The sequence below is a fragment of the Letharia columbiana genome (genome assembly GCF_014066305.1).
Source record: "Letharia columbiana isolate WasteWater2 chromosome Unknown Sc0000016_s0, whole genome shotgun sequence".
Classification (NCBI taxonomy): domain Eukaryota; kingdom Fungi; phylum Ascomycota; class Lecanoromycetes; order Lecanorales; family Parmeliaceae; genus Letharia; species Letharia columbiana.
Genome location: NW_023501056.1, coordinates 457,757 through 473,813, shown reverse-complemented (window position 1 = coordinate 473,813; position 16,057 = coordinate 457,757). Strand labels below are relative to the sequence as shown.

The window sequence follows — 16,057 nt, the reverse complement described above, 5'->3', positions numbered from 1 at the left end:
TCGTCTCACCAATCCAATCTCCAACCTGAAATCTATATCATGTATGGATCAAGGTCTTCAACATTGTAAACGCCCCTACCGAATTGCAAATTCCTGTTCCGGTATCGGCTTAGTGAGTGCTTCGCCATTCATATGTCCATGAACGTAACACTCCCCTACGAACCTGTATCCACTGCTACCTACCCTCTGCAATAAGTACGGCGTCCTGCCTCCATGTAAAATAACAACGGCATGACCTATTCGCACTCCCGACTGAGCCAATCCCATATATTTATTTGAGGTGGTGAAGAATCGCCGGCCATAAGCGGCTTTGAGTTGGCCCTGCAGGAACTGGGTTGCCAGTGTTATTTCGTCTGCGACGTTCCTCTCATACGCGGTATGGACAAAGTTTGGGTCGTTCACGCCCGCTATACGCCAGTACTTACGCCAAGCAGTGTAATGGGCCCGCAGCCTCTCTTGTGGAAGGCCGAGGAAGGAAGCATCGCCTGCAACTAGAGTTCTGATGAAAGCGTCTAAGATGTCTTCACCTGTAGGATAAATTTTGAGGTCGCGGGCCAACTTTTCCCACTGTCTTCCACGTTGTTCCGTTAGGAAATCTATCGCAGTATGAGCAATTCGAGTGCGTAACCTGACATTAGTTGTGGGTGGCTGTGGAAAAAGTGACCTTGGAGCTGGCACCGCTTCCATGAAGGGATCGCCCACGTATGCTATTTGATCGAACGCGATTCCGCGGGAAAGCAATGTAAGACCATCAGTAGAAAAAGTGCACGATGCCTGTGTTGATCCAGCTGCCTTCATTGTGGCAAATGCTGGATGTAGTACGAACGGAGATGAGGGCCTGTGCACTTCCCAATCTGGCACCCACGACGGAAGCTGACTATTCATGGGAAGCTCATTTCCTTCGAGACCCTCGATCTTTTTGTCTAGTTCTCGGTCTCGTTTCAAGCGGAATTGTCGATCCTCGACAGCGCTCAATACATCAAGGCTCCGATCTCTTTCGATCAAATGTTTTGTCAAAGTAGTGTAAACGTCAACTAAGGGTTTCTTGTAATTTGGTTTCAGCAAGCTGTACTCTGCATCTCCAGCAATACCAAGTAGAGCAAAAATCTTGTCTCTGTCATCTGTCGAATAGCTATCTCGAGCCTGTGACAGCAGCTCCAAGAGCAAATGGGGCGGTCCTTCACGAAATCTCTGGCCAAGGTCTGCAAACTTGATGGCTGTTTGTGGGTCGACACGCGTTATCGCAGTCAAAGAATGGTCTTCAATATATCTTGCTGTCGTAGTGAGATGCCACCATTGGCAATGGCTTGGCCCACATAGAACCGAGGCGCCTCTCGCCACCGTGACCTCTTGGATGACCCATACACGACTGAACCAAGGACGCCAGAACAAGGAATTTAGGGCTTCCCATGCTGGGCTGGAGTACTCTAGAAGAGCCAGGCCGCCGAGGTCCTGAGCTTTGACAACTTGTTTGGCGTTAACAGGGCTACGCGCCTGCTCAGTGGCAGCAGCAGCGACTATGCGAGAAACTAAATCAAAAGCAACGGCGCTGTCATGCGACTCTTCCCCGAGCCAAATGATAACGCTCTCAGCTTTGTGAAACAGCTTCCGCATCAATAGAACCTGGTCATTTCTCTCGGCGTTATTCACTTGACTGATACATATAGCGTCAATCCACAAGATTCGTTCTTCTGTCTCGTGCCGCAGTCTTTGAAGCGCCAACCATAAGCTCTCATGAATGGATACGTAATGGCCACCGCCCCTAATACTATTGCGTTCAACATCATCGCATCCAATCCGGTGTTCGATCTTTTGACCCCACGTATAAGACAAGGCTTGGAATGCAGGAGCTTGTTCAATTTCATGGGTGGACATTAGACATTGTACCGGCATTGGTAAAGAACCTGGTTGTAGGCGTAGAAGTCGTATGGAGCTAGCAGACGGCAAGGGCAGGTATTGATACACTAATTCACCCCTCCAAGATGTTAGCAATATCAATGTAGGGAAGACACGGACTTATGGTACAGAAACTCGTTTGCACGTGCAGAGGTCTTCTCAACTATAGGGCGAGAGTGTCGCTCGAACCTCCATTCCCCGTTCACGTTCTATCACGTGTAAGCCCGAAGGATTTGGTACTGGAAATAATGCAGAGTGTACCCTCCGGGCATTCTTTCTGCCCCAATTCCTGTGGGAAGTACTGTCAGAAGGGTTCCGCACATTTATAAGCTAAAAATGCACACAAAATTCGTTGAGGCTGTCTCAAGCACCAGTGTATATGACTTACCCACCTAGAGGTCTTAGTATCTTATCCCCAATGCCATCTCTAATTCTATCATAAGTTTGTGTTGTAGCCCACGCCGTCCGCAGTCTCCAGATCCACTCGGGCAAAATACGATCAGGCTCGGGAGCTTGGAATTGTGTTGACTTTTTCATCATAAAAGCTATCGACAACAGCGAGGCCTGCGTGTGGCCACGGACAGTCCCCAACTTTGTGCAATAAGCTTCACTCGCTTCCTCCCAACCGATCGCGATTTGTGTTTCTAAGATCTTTGCAACGTGCTTAGCCTCTTCAACGTACTGCCCACGTCCGAGAGGATCCTTGGCTAAGATGTAGAGTGTGTCTCGGCGAAGAAATTTATCTCAGCTGGATACCCGAGAACAATCTGTACAATGACCATGAAGATCTCACCGTAGTACTCCGCGGTCCTGGTGACTTAAATATTTCTCAAGGCCTCAGATACATGAGATGGAGCTCTCTCAGTCTTCAAAGCCACAATGGACTGCTTCTTCCGAGGTCGGCAATAAAAGTCCTGGACGCCAAGACTCCTATGCCAAGATCTCGGATATCGCCCCGCCTGAAGTGTTGCCTGGAAAATACGCTTAGAAACACCTCGGACTGGTCCCAGCCAATTTGCATATCGCGCCCAATAGAAGCCTCCAAAGCTCAACCTATACACCTCTAAGAAACAGTTCGAGGGTTCCCGCCACAAGGTTGCCTTCCGACAGCAGGGTTAGGGCTGCTACTAGCGCCGTACAGGTACATTTTTGGACGAATTTTTTTTTTTTTTTTTTTTTTTTTTTTTTTTTTGGGTTTTTTTTCCGTTAACCCCCTAAGTTGGGGTTTAGCCCCTATCTACTAGGCGTACAGCCCCCCTAATCGGGTTAGCGGCCGCGCGGAAGCTAATAAAATCTAATCGGAAATAATAAAGAACCCGTATCTAGTCTCTATCGAATGTCTTTACAGTAGGATATAATAGTAGAATTAACTCTCACTCTATCGCTCGCTTATATTCCTCGCTTAATAGATAAGGATTAGAGCGTATATCTATATCTATCTCTATATCTACCTCTATATCTACCTCTATATCTATCTCTATATCTATCTCTATATCTATCTCTATACTATAAGCGTTATAGCGAGAGAATTTTAAAAATTGCTAAAATAGTTATTTTAATAATTAAATATTATATAAGAAAGACGACGAGATAAGTAAGTTAAATAGATTATAAGAGAAGAATGTTACGAGCGTACCCTTGACACACCACTCAGCCCTTTTCGCTCGGAGCAAGCGACCGAGCCTGATAAAAAAACGCTAGGTATTTCTACCATACAGAAACCCCACCACACATCCAAATCATCAGATACCTACATCATTCGAAAGAACCTACATCAAACAACCTACATCATCAACGGTAGCCCAATCCATCAAAAAACGACTCCCCTACATCGAATACAAGAAATCCTTCTCCGCTCCGTTCCCCGCAAAAAGTTTATCATCAATCAATAGACCCCCGGCGGACTTTCTACCATTCGAAAGGACACTACTCAGAGTACTCATAGTCTTTACGACGACTTGATCGGTCAAGAAACGAGTGTTGCAGACCCCCGCGAAGAAACAAATTTCAACACTCAACACAGAGATCTACCACCTTTCTCGACTCGCGCACGCCTTCACAGTACCGGAGTTCCAGAGATCTCTCCATTCCACTCGACAAGGAACTATTCGATATTGCAATAAACCTCCACGGGGAAGCCTAGCCAAAATCGCCATTTTTACGCCTATCTTCTCCACTTCGTTCTTACCTACATTCAACACATCATGAGTTCCTCAAATTCTCACTCAAATCCACCTACATCAACACCAAAATACGTCCCTCCGCATCGCCGATCACCTACATACCATGGCCAGCCTTACCTCACATACGACGACCTACATAGAAGATACTCACCTCCAAATTCACCACGACTCCATATGCCACGTGTGCAGCGCTCTCTATCTGCTGAGGATCTTTATCAGCGATTTCACACCAATCAAGAGGAGATACCAGGACAACAACAGGAGACGCAGGGCCAAAACTCGCCTGGGATCTCTGTTCCACCCCCGTCCCCACCACCACCCACTCCACGAGATTTCGAGGCACTCAGAGCAAACCGACATCGGCCAATATCACCACAGCCAGTCAGACAGCCACTCAGACAGCCACTCAGCCCAAGGCTACCAGATCCACCTGTCTTCACAGGCACTAATTCAATAACATTTGATGACTGGAAAATGAGAATCCGAGACAAGCTTACCCACAATGGTGATCATTTCCCCACCGATGCTTTCAAAATTGCCTACGTTGTAGCGAGACTTAGAGAGGGAAGCCAGTCAGCACGTGTCTACCAGACGACGATATCGCTCGTACTCTACAGTCGATGATCTTCTAGATCATTTATGCAACGTGTATGAGGTACCCTTATCCGTTCTTAAGAGTACCTTTAAACATGCTTACGACAAAACAAGCCAAGGAAGTCAACCATTTCTCAAATTCTACGGTGATCTCATCAAATATGCCGAACATAATTTCAGGAATGATAGTCTCAGGAATGACAGTCTGATAAACGATATACGAAAGAAATCGGAACTCCGTTTATGTGACTCAATTAATCTATTAGCAAGGGATTGGACTGTGTCTGAATTAAAGGAACGTATTATAAGAATGCAGCTTCAATATCAACAATCTGCTGAGGAGTTCGCCGAGAAGAAGGCTAAAAGATTCGCGGAGCAATACGCAAAAGCAAAGGCCGAGGCTGACGCAAAGAAGGGATACTCGATCATGACTCGCCCTACTTTCAATACACAGGGTTTAAGTCTTGTTGAGGTAGAGGATCTTGTAGATGAGAATTGGGCTTATGCACAAAAGCATGGTAAATACTTCGAACCCGGTATGGATGTCGATGAAGCATACGAGCTTAGTTGCCAGGGCTTCCTATGAGCGACCCGGCAATATCTCGGACATCGCGTTTTCAGTCGAATTGAAACCGTCCGATGTCTTCGCCATAGCCTCATCTTTTCACATTCGCAAATCGATTCCTCGGGCCCATGTTGCTGAACAATTACCTCATGTCAGGCCCACCAATCAGGCTCCCCTTGTTGTCATATGCATGAACGCCTTCCGAAGCCATGGTGCGTCACCTATGGACCTCACTGTCGCCGTTAATAGCCTTGATCGATACCGGCTATGTGGCATCGCATGGAGAGACTCACATCAAAGCCATTTGATATTGGATTTAAAGTCTTAGCGCCCGCGGCTCGGTTCGGCTCGGGAGCAATTGACCAATCAGATCGCGTCAATCCATGGATTTCCTCACTACTGCAAAAGTGAGTATCAAATGGCTGTTCGGCACCAGACTGCGTTTTTGATCACTATTCATTCAATTCTTCATGGATCTTCGTCAAATTGAGGGCCCTTGATACTACAGTAAAGTGCTATCGACGATGCGCTAGCGGGATCTCCTATCGCTGTCGCCGCCGCCGCCGGAGAAAGGTACTAATTTGGCCTGGCATACTAACACCAAAAGTTCTTTGTTTTTATGGATTTTCAGCGAGCACAAAACATATGCATGCGATGAAATTATTCACTTCTTTCGAAGGCCTACGGCAGGCAGGCTGGACGGGAGAAGAACCTGGAGAATCTTGCCGATACGAAGGCAAGATGTGGCTGCATCTCCGGGATCTCAATCATCTCCAGCCAAGGCCTACACAGACTATGGATGTTTGGAGATACAAGGCAAGCAATGGGCCTGCATCTCCGGTCTACCAGCCATGGGGGCCATGGCTATTTGAGAGGGGGGGGTAGTGTTACGAGCGTACCCTTGACACACCACTCAGCCCTATGGCTAGCGGGCCTTGGCGGAGGCATCCCCTACCATATCATGCCTCCTTCCCACCTACATAGTTCGGTAGCCTTATTATCCTTGATCTACCTCACCCATACTGGTATCGCACCTATGCTGGTCCTGACAAAGAATAGCGAGGTAATATTATATGAGAATAGCGAGGTAATATTATATAAAAATAGCGAGATAATACTATATAAGAATAGCGAGATAATATTATATAAGAATAGCGAGATAATATTATATAAGAATAGCGAGATAATATTATATAAGTTTATATATAGAGTAATAAGATTATATTTAATATATTTTAAATATAAAAAGATTAGCTAATTAATAGATAGTAGATATTTAAATATAATAGATATATTTTTAATAATAAGTAGAGAGAGTAGTTAGCTAATTAGCTATCGCTATAAAGAAATTATTTAAAAATCTTATTAATTAACGAATTAAAATTATTTAATATTATAAATCTATAGAGAGAGATATATGTTACGAGCGTACCCTTGACACACCCCTCAGCCCTATGGCTAGCGGGCCTTGGCGGAGGCATCTCCTACTATATCATGCCTCCTTCCCACCTACATAGTTCGGTAGCCTTATTATCCTATTCTACCTCACCCATACTGGTATCGCACCTATGCTGGTCCTGACATTATAATAAGGCTCCTTCGTATACCCGGCGAAGAGAAACGCAATCGGACACACTCCATTCGAATTAGCGGACGAATTCAAAGAAATGCGCTGGCAGGGGCTTTGTCAAGACGCCTTAAATGGATGAGACATCGTATCCCTGGGTAAGCCCACCAGACGGGTAACTCGATTTCATAGCGAATCGGACTCGGCAAACAGTGGTCGAGGGATAAACAAGGCATTGGACCATTCGTACGGCTAGCGAATCGAAAGAAATAGCCAACACCCCCACACTCACAGTGAGCCTGCTACAATGGCGACGGGAACAGCCCCGAAACGACTACGATTCGACCTCTTCACTGAGCATGTCGACAACACACATAGTGAGCCTGCTACCAAATGGCATTCAACATCAACATATTCGATTCTTTCCCTACCTCCCTACCAAATCCCACGAATCGGCAAGTGCTTGAGTTACGGAAGTGGTCTATATCAGTCAGGTCATTAGCTGCTGAGTACTCGCTATGGCAGCTTAGGACGGGTAGGCCTACGGGGTACCGGCAGTCGAAGCGGTAGGCTTACAAGGCGGATGGATGCAATAGATAGCACTACGGAGCAAGATGGCTATGAGTCAAGGCAAAGGGTATGGAACGGAGGATGGACTTGATGGCAAGAGCATGGGAGACACAGGGCAAATCTACAGTGAAGCTCCCAGGCCAGGCTGCCAACAGGTGTTGGAGGATGACACATGCATGCGTTGGATTTTCTTTAGTTCTATCGATGGACTTGATGGCAAGAGCATGGGAGATATAGGGCAAATCTACAGTGAAGCTCCCAGGCCAGGCTGCCAGTAGGTGTTGAAGGCGAAAAAAGTGGAGGACTATGACAAGAAGACTGGGCAAGGAGAAGAACTCGGAGAATCTTGCTGGCACGCAGGCAAGATATGGCCAATATCTCCAGGATCTCTGCAGGACAATGTGGGTATGGCAGGCATGGATGGCACAGTCAAGACCAGCATGCGATCCGATGTTTTCGGCCTACTACCACTACACCTCGGCAAATCTTCTCCGGTCGAGGCCTACACGGACTATGGATGTTTGGAGACATAGGGCAAGCAATGGGCGTGCATCTCCGGTCTACCAGCCATGGGGGCCATGGCTATTGAGAGGGGGGGGTAGTGTTACGAGCGTACCCTTGACACACCCCTCAGCCCTATGGCTAGCGGGCCTTGGCGGAGGCATCTCCTACTATATCATGCCTCCTTCCCACCTACATAGTTCGGTAGCCTTATTATCCTATTCTACCTCACCCATACTGATATCGCACCTATGCTGGTCCTGACAATATAGAGAGGCTTATTCTATTATTATTAAGCATCTTTATAAAAATCTCGAAGAGACTAAATACGAGTTCTTTACTATTTTCGATTAGTGTTCGTTAGCTTATACGAATTCTTTATTATTTCCGATTAGATTTTATTAGCTTTCGCGCGATCGCTAACTTAATTAGAGGGGCTATACGCCTAGTATCGCGCGAAAGCTAATAAAATCTAATTAGAAATAATAAAGAACTCGTATCTAGTCTCTATCGAATATCTTTATAGTAGAATATAATAGTAGAACTAACTTTCACCTTATCGTCTACCTATATCCCTCGCTTAATAAATAAGAATTAGAGCGTATATCTATACTTATCTTTATATCTACCTCTATATCTATCTCTATACCTACCTCTATATCTACCTCTATATCTATCTTTATACTATAAGCGTTATAATAAAGAAGTTTATAACCGCTATAGTAGCTATCTCGATAACTAGATATTATATAAGAAAAGTAATAAGATAAGTAAATTAAATAGACTATAAGAGAAGAATAGTAAGATAATACTATATAAGAATAGCGAGATTAATATATATAAAAGAATAAGATAGAGCTAAGCTTGAAAACCTTGAATTTATATTTAGCGATTTCGAAATGGATAAGATTGCTTGGCAAAAAAAATCGCGCCCAGCCTCCGACTTTGCTACCAAAAATATATAAAAATTTAGAAGAAACCATGTTTTTCTTATCTAGATTCATGAATTTTTATTATTCATTAATCTTGTTTATATTAAAGTTATACTAATTTATTAATTCTATTACTTTTTTTTTTCAGATTAATTTTAAGAGAATCTTTTTGATAACCTTGATTTTGTATAGAAGAGTACGTTCACTTCGTCACTTTACTTAATAAAAATAAAAATTCAATTTAAAAAAACTTGATAAAAAAAATTAATAGAACTTGTTAAATAAACTAGATTTTATATAGAAAAGACTTCTTAATAATTAATATTCATAAATTTAGATAAGAAAAACATGATTTTTTTTTGGATTTTTTGGATTTTTGGTGGCAAAGCCGGAGGGGGCGCGATTTTTTTTGCCAAGCAATCTTATCCATTTCGAAATCGCTAAATATGCAGCCAATCATCAATTCGGATTCGCTACGCTTTTTAATTAGATCGACTGAGTCATCGCGGGTAAATAAATTAGCGTCCGCAACCATCAAAATCTCGCCCTCCGCGCCTCCCTTATTAAAAAAATAGGTATATATTATTCACAATAGTAATAACTTTTAAAATTTTAAATATTTTTTTTAAATTTTAAAGCGCTATTTACGCTTTCCGAATTCTTAAGAATTCTAAAAATTTATCTTATAATTATTAAAGCGTAAGGAATTCAAATATCGCTTATTAAAGATCGCTTACTAAAGATCGCTTATTAAATTTACTCGATAGCTCTAATTAAATGAAATGGTTATAAATTTAATTTATAGGCCTTTACTCGTAATATTATATAAGAATAGCGAGATAATATTATATAAGAATAGCGAGATAATACTATATAAGAATAGCGAGATCAGTATATATAAAAGAATAAGGTAGGGCTGAGCTAGAAAACCTTGAATTTGTATGTGCAGCCAATCATAAATTCAGGGTCACTACGCTCTTTAGTTAGACCGGCTGAGTCAGCCCGCTAGCCCTCCCGAGCCTCCCTCATCAAAAATTTGTGTGTAGAAGTTTTACACTTTGAAGTACTCAGCTTGCGATACATACAGTTGATTCATAATTCCTCAAATTTTAGAGCTCGCTTTGCGCTTTCTAACGCTGTAAAAATTATGAAGTTTGGCCTACTATTGGTGGATTAAATGGATATTCAAATATGGTAGTCATGGTAGTCACACCAGACGCGTCCGGGATCGGATAATAATTCTTCCACCTGTTTGTTATTCTTCCACCATTCTATCAATTCTACCAATTCTACCAATTCTACCAATTCCACCAATATGAACACAATCGTCTTCGGTACCCCTCGCCCAATTAGAGCCCCTTACTGACGCCCCCAGGCCACCCCTCGGCGAATCCGCTACTGCTGGCAATCGAGGCCGCAAGCGAGCCCAACAGCTACCTACTACTGCTCATAAACGCGTCGGTACCCTCGCACTCAGTTAAACAAGAGGAGGATCTACAACAGGCGAATGCGGAGAACACTACGGAGACAGTCATCAGCAGCAGTGACACAACAGGCCTACTCTCCACGGTCTCACACCAATCCACTCAGCCAGTGCAAGAGAAGTCAATACAGCAGGCGAATACGGAGAACACTGCGGAGAAACCAAGCGGTAATAAGGCCCCCAGCACCAAGAACACGGCTCAGCTCTCCAAGATCCCACGTCATATGCTCTCCACGGTTCCACATCAAATCATCACTCAGCAAGCGGAGAACACCACTGCAACTTAGCCCGTCATCCCCACTGCATTAAGGAGTAAGAGGAGGATCTACAACAGGCGAATGCGGAGAACACTGCGGAGAAACCAAGCGGTAACAAGGCCACCATCGTCAAGAACACGGCTCAGCTCTCCAAGATCCCACGTCATATGCTCTCCACGGTTCCACATCAAATCATCACTCAGCAAGCGGAGAACACCACTGCAACTTGGCCGTTCCACATCAAATCATCACTCAGCAAGCGGAGAACACCACTGCAACTTGGCCTGTCATCCCCACTACATTGAGGAGCAAGAGGAGGATCTACAACAGGCGAATGCGGAGAACACTGCGGAGAAACTAAGCGGCAACAAGGCCACCATCGTCAAGAACACGGCTCAGCTCTCCAAGATCCCACCTCATATGCTCTCCACGGTTCCACATCAAATCATCACTCAGCAAGCGGAGAACACCACTGTAACTTGGCCTGTCATCCCCACTGCATTGAGGAGTAAGAGGAGGAACTACAACAGGTAAATGCGGAGAACACTGCGGAGAAACCAAGCGGCAACAAGGCCCCCAGCACCAAGCACGGTTCCATATCAAATCATCACTCAACAAGCGGAGAACACCACTGCAACTTAGCCTATCATCCCCACTACATTAAGAAGTAAGAGGAGGAACTACAACAGGCAAATGCGGAGAACACTGCGGAGAACACTATGGAGAACACTGCGGAGAAACCAAGCGGAAACAAGGCCCCCAGCACCAAGAACACGGCTCAGCTCTCCAAAATCCCACATCATATGCTCTCCACGGTTCTACATCAAATCATCACTCAGCAAGCGGAGAACACCACTGCAACTTGGCCTATCATCCCCACTGCATTGAGGAGCAAGAGGAGGAACTACAACAGGCAAATGCGGAGAACACTGCGGAGAAACTAAGCGGCAACAAGGCCACCATCGTCAAGAACACGGCTCAGCTCTCCAAGATCCCACCTCATATGCTCTCCACGGTTCCACATCAAATCATCACTCCGGAACGATGCATATTTGGACGAATTGAAACCGTCCGATGTCTTGCTCTGACAGCTATTTCATTATTCGAAAGATTTCACTGCGGCAGGAGATATTGTGGGATTCACACCACTAATTGGCACGTTGTCTCCATTTCTTTCCGGTATTTCGATACTTCTTGCCATAAGGACATGGCCTTTCTCTGTTTTTTGTGGGCAATTATTACGGATCAATCCTTCACACTTAATACACCTTCCAAATTAGGCCTTAGCGCGCCTCTCTTCGCATATATGTGCCTGCATACCACATAGATTAAATCAATTTCGTAGTAGTGGAAGTAGGTCAAAAACGCACAGCAAGCGATCAGAGTTCGATTTGACTTAGGGCTAGGGCTAAAATTCGATTTGACTTAGAAAAATCCAACTCCATTTGACTTAGAAAAATGAAAAATCCAACTCCATGAATTTAATTCATGGGCCTTTACTTGTAATCTTATATAAGAACAAGTAAAGGCCCATGAATTAAATTCATGGAGTTGGATTTTTCTAAGTCAAATCGAATTTTAGCCCTAGCCCTAAGTCAAATCGAACTCTGATCGCTTACTATGCGTTTTTAACCTACATATAGGCATATATGTACGGAGAGGGGCGCGCTAAGGCCTAATTAGGAAGGTGTATTGAGTGTGGAGGATTGATTCGTAATAATTGCCCATAAAAAACAGAGAAAGGCCACGTCCTTATGGCAAGAAGTATCGAAATACCGGAAAGAAATGGAGACAACGTGCTAATTAGTGGTGTGAATCCCACAATATCTCCTGCCGCAGTGAAATCTTTCGAATAATGAAATAGCTGTAGACATCGAACGGTTTCAATTCGTCCAAATATATATCGTCCGATGTTCCTCCTATAGAGGCCCAATTGACTGTGATAGTAGATCCTCCTCTTATGACGTTATTGCAGTGATGTACCATATTAATGCAGTGGGGATGACAGGCCAAGTTGTAGTGGTGTTCTCCGCTTGCTGAGTGATGATTTGATGTGGAACGGCCAAGTTGCAGTGGTGTTCTCCGCTTACTGAGTGATGATTTGATGTGGAACCGTGGAGAGCATATGACGTGGGATCTTGGAGAGCTGAGCCGTGTTCTTGGTGCTGGGGGCCTTGTTGCCGCTTGGTTTCTCCGCAGTGTTCTCCATAGTGTTCTCCGCAGTGTTCTCCGCATTTGCCTGTTGTAGTTCCTCCTCTTACTCCTTAATGCAGTGGGGATGACAGGCTAAGTTGCAGTGGTGTTCTCCGCTTGCTGAGTAATGATTTGATGTGGAACCGTGGAGAGCATATGACGTGGGATCTTGGAGAGCTGAGCCGTGTTCTTGACGATGGTGGCCTTGTTGCCGCTTGGTTTCTCCGCAGTGTTCTCCGTAGTGTTCTCCGCATTTGCCTGTTGTAGTTCCTTCTCTTGCTTCTTCTCTTGTAGAGTATCAGACTGAGTGGCTAGCTGAGTGGCTGACTGAGTGGATGACTAAGTGACTGGCTGACGACGCTTGCTGAGTGATGATTTGACGTGGGATCTTAGAGAGCTGAGCCGTGTTCTTGGTGCTGGGGGCCTTGTTGCCGCTTGGTTTCTCCGCAGTGTTCTCCACATTCGCCTGTTGTAGATCCTCCTCTTGCTCCTCCTCTTATAGAGTATCAGACTGAGTGGCTAGCTGAGTGGCTGACTGAGTGGATAACTGATATGACGTGGGATCTTGGAGAGCTGAGCCGTGTTCTTGACGATGGTGGCCTTATTGCCGCTTGGTTTCTCCGCAGTGTTCTCCATAGTGTTCTCCGCAGTGTTCTCCGCATTTGCCTGTTGTAGTTCCTCCTCTTACTTCTTAATGCAGTGGGGATGACAGGCTAAATTGCAGTGGTGTTCTCCGCTTGCTGAGTGATGATTTGATGTGGAACCGTGGAGAGCATATGACGTGGGATCTTGGAGAGCTGAGGCGTGTTTTTGACGATGGTGGCCTTGTTGCCGCTTGGTTTCTCCGCAGTGTTCTCCGCATTTGCCTGTTGTAGTTCCTTCTCTTACTCCTTAATGCAGTGGGGATGACAGGCTAAATTGCAGTGGTGTTCTCCGCTTGCTGAGTGATGATTTGATGTGGAACCGTGGAGAGTATATGACGTGGGATCTCGGAGAGCTGAGCCGTGTTCTTGACGATGGTGGCCTTGTTGCCGCTTGGTTTCTCCGCAGTGTTCTCCGTAGTGTTCTCCGCAGTGTTCTCCGCATTTGCCTGTTGTAGTTCCTCCTCTTGCTCCTCCTCTTGTAGAGTATCAGACTAAGTGGTTAGCTGAGTGGCTGACTGAGTGGATTACTGAGCTGATAGGGTAGGTAGTGTTGACTGAGCGGCTGGTCGAGTAGTATGTAGGGGAGGACGATGGCTGTAAATCCGTTCGGGCTCTTTTTGAGGGCTTTCTAACGCGTTTATGAGCAGTAGTAGATAGCTGTTGGGCTCGCTTGCGGCCTCGATTGCCAGCAGTAGCGGATTCGCGTCAGTAAGGGCTCTAAGAGGCGGGCAAAAGGGGTATACGTGCCTGAAGCGTTTAGTAACGTTTCCGCGAGGGGTATCGAGGACGATTGTGTTTATTTTGGTGGAATTGGTAGAATTAATAGAGTGGTGGAAGAATAATGATTACATAAACAGGTGGAAGGATTATTATCCGATCCCGGACGCGTCTGGTGTGGCTACCATAACTACCATATTTGAATGTTCATTTCATCCACCAATAGTAGGCCAAACTTCATTATTTTTACAGCGTTAGAAAGCGTACACTAAGCTCTATAATTTACGAAATTATGAAGTAATAGCATCCGTAGGGAGCTGGTTATTTCAAAGTGTAAAACTTCTACATACAAATTTTTGATGAGGGAGCTCGGGAGGGCTAGCGGGCTGACTCAGCCGGTCTAACTAAAGAGCGTAGTGACCCTGAATTTATGATTGGCTGCACATACAAATTCAAGGTTTCCAAGTTCAGCCCTACCTTATTCTTTTATATATACTGATAGCGAGATAATATTATATAAATCTATATATAGAATAATAAGATTATATTTAATACGTTTTAAATATAGAAAGATTAGCTGGCTAATAGGTAGTAAATATTTAAATATAATAAACGTATTTTTAGTAGTAAATAGAGAGGATAGCTAGTTAATCAGCTATCGCTATAGAGGAATTATTTAAAGATCTTACTAATCGATAAATTGAAACCGTTCGATATTAGAAATCTATAGAAAGAGATATAAAAAGGCTTACCTTGCTACCATCAAGTATTTTCATAAGAATCTCGAAGAGACTAGATGCGGGTTCTTTATTATTTTCGATTAGTGTCCGTTAGCTTATGCGGGTTCTTTACTATTTACGATTAGTATCTATTAGCTTCCGCGCGGCCGCTAATTCGATTAGAGGGGCTGTACGCCTAGTAGATAGGGGCTATACGCCTACTAAGTAGGGGCTGTACGCGTAGTAGCTGCCTTGATTTAATCTTCATCAAGCTAATCCGGAAGTTGTTAGCTCAATGCATCTCGAGAAATGGAGGGAGGCGTGTACTTGACTATCTGCAGCGCCTCGCTCAAAAACAGGCTCTCAGGTAGCGCCAGACTCTGTTCTTACTTCAACGAGATAAACAAGATGCTTTGTACGCTGTGCACATCGCTTAACATATTCGAACTCTTAAACGATGAAGGGGAATCAATTGGTGAGGAGCACCAGCCGACATTCATCGCTTTGACAACCTCCGCCTTGAAAGGGTGTTCGCTGTGCTCTTTGTTCAGAGCGACGGTTCTTGACACGTACAAGAGAGTGATGATATGGTCAGAAGAAGACGTACAAAATTATCAAGACGAGAGAGATCGTAGAGCAACTACAAGATTTGTCATAAGGGCTACTGCAGTAGATCTGGACAAGAACTATGCTCCCTTTGAAGACGGCTATTCTGGATTATTCTACTTGAGGCGGGCTCCGACAGATATTAATAGCAACGGCGGCAAAGGAGGCGCAAATGACGATGTTGACGAAGACCAGGTATTGCCCTGGCTGAGCATGTCTGCAAGCACGGATATGCCCACTCGAATTGTTGGCAGAGCAATTGGAGCGCACTCGGACTTCGACTTGGGCAAGCAATGGATCGAACAATGTATTGCCGCACACCGTGGCTGTTCTCAAGCATCGAATTCTGAACTCCCAACCAGATTGATTGACGTTGGGCTTCCTGATGGGTCTATCGAGCCTCGACTAGTGGAGACGAAAGGCCAACAAGGCAAATAGGTGGCGCTGAGCCACTGCTGGGGGACTTCTAAGCCTCCAGTGACTGATCCTCTATCATTCAACAGGTACCTTCAAGCGATCCCTTTTGTGAGCTTACCGAGGACTTTTCAGGATGCCATAACAGCCGTCCGTCGTCTAGGTTATCGGTGTCTATGGATAGATTGTTTCTGTATTATCCAGGGGGACAGTAGA

At 44.8% G+C, this 16,057-nt stretch overlaps 7 protein-coding genes across 7 annotated transcripts; 6 read left to right on the top strand and 1 right to left on the bottom strand.

Moving 5' to 3' along the window:
* Positions 1-75: 75 nt before the first annotated feature.
* Positions 76-1,893, bottom strand: HO173_005742 (uncharacterized protein; the record flags this gene model as incomplete). Its single annotated transcript, XM_037307657.1, has 1 exon — positions 76-1,893. The coding sequence occupies one exon, from the start codon at positions 1,891-1,893 to the stop codon at positions 76-78; it is 1,818 nt and encodes a 605-aa protein (XP_037165466.1).
* A 2,207-nt stretch (positions 1,894-4,100) lies between these two features.
* HO173_005741 (uncharacterized protein) lies at positions 4,101-4,703 on the top strand (the record flags this gene model as incomplete). Its single annotated transcript, XM_037307656.1, has 1 exon — positions 4,101-4,703. The coding sequence occupies one exon, from the start codon at positions 4,101-4,103 to the stop codon at positions 4,701-4,703; it is 603 nt and encodes a 200-aa protein (XP_037165465.1).
* Positions 4,704-4,983: 280 nt separating this feature from the next.
* On the top strand, positions 4,984-5,259 carry HO173_005740 (uncharacterized protein; the record flags this gene model as incomplete). The annotated part of the gene is made up of 1 exon (XM_037307655.1): positions 4,984-5,259. One exon carries the CDS (start codon positions 4,984-4,986, stop codon positions 5,257-5,259), a length of 276 nt encoding a protein of 91 aa, XP_037165464.1.
* Positions 5,260-7,419: 2,160 nt separating this feature from the next.
* HO173_005739 (uncharacterized protein) lies at positions 7,420-7,908 on the top strand (the record flags this gene model as incomplete). The annotated part of the gene is made up of 2 exons (XM_037307654.1): positions 7,420-7,624; positions 7,673-7,908. The coding sequence occupies 2 exons, from the start codon at positions 7,420-7,422 to the stop codon at positions 7,906-7,908; spliced, it is 441 nt and encodes a 146-aa protein (XP_037165463.1).
* A 2,091-nt stretch (positions 7,909-9,999) lies between these two features.
* HO173_005738 (uncharacterized protein) lies at positions 10,000-10,578 on the top strand (the record flags this gene model as incomplete). The annotated part of the gene is made up of 2 exons (XM_037307653.1): positions 10,000-10,005; positions 10,162-10,578. The coding sequence occupies 2 exons, from the start codon at positions 10,000-10,002 to the stop codon at positions 10,576-10,578; spliced, it is 423 nt and encodes a 140-aa protein (XP_037165462.1).
* Positions 10,579-10,629: 51 nt separating this feature from the next.
* HO173_005737 (uncharacterized protein) lies at positions 10,630-11,082 on the top strand (the record flags this gene model as incomplete). The annotated part of the gene is made up of 1 exon (XM_037307652.1): positions 10,630-11,082. One exon carries the CDS (start codon positions 10,630-10,632, stop codon positions 11,080-11,082), a length of 453 nt encoding a protein of 150 aa, XP_037165461.1.
* Positions 11,083-15,229: 4,147 nt separating this feature from the next.
* HO173_005736 (uncharacterized protein) lies at positions 15,230-15,865 on the top strand (the record flags this gene model as incomplete). Its single annotated transcript, XM_037307651.1, has 1 exon — positions 15,230-15,865. The coding sequence occupies one exon, from the start codon at positions 15,230-15,232 to the stop codon at positions 15,863-15,865; it is 636 nt and encodes a 211-aa protein (XP_037165460.1).
* Positions 15,866-16,057: the final 192 nt, after the last annotated feature.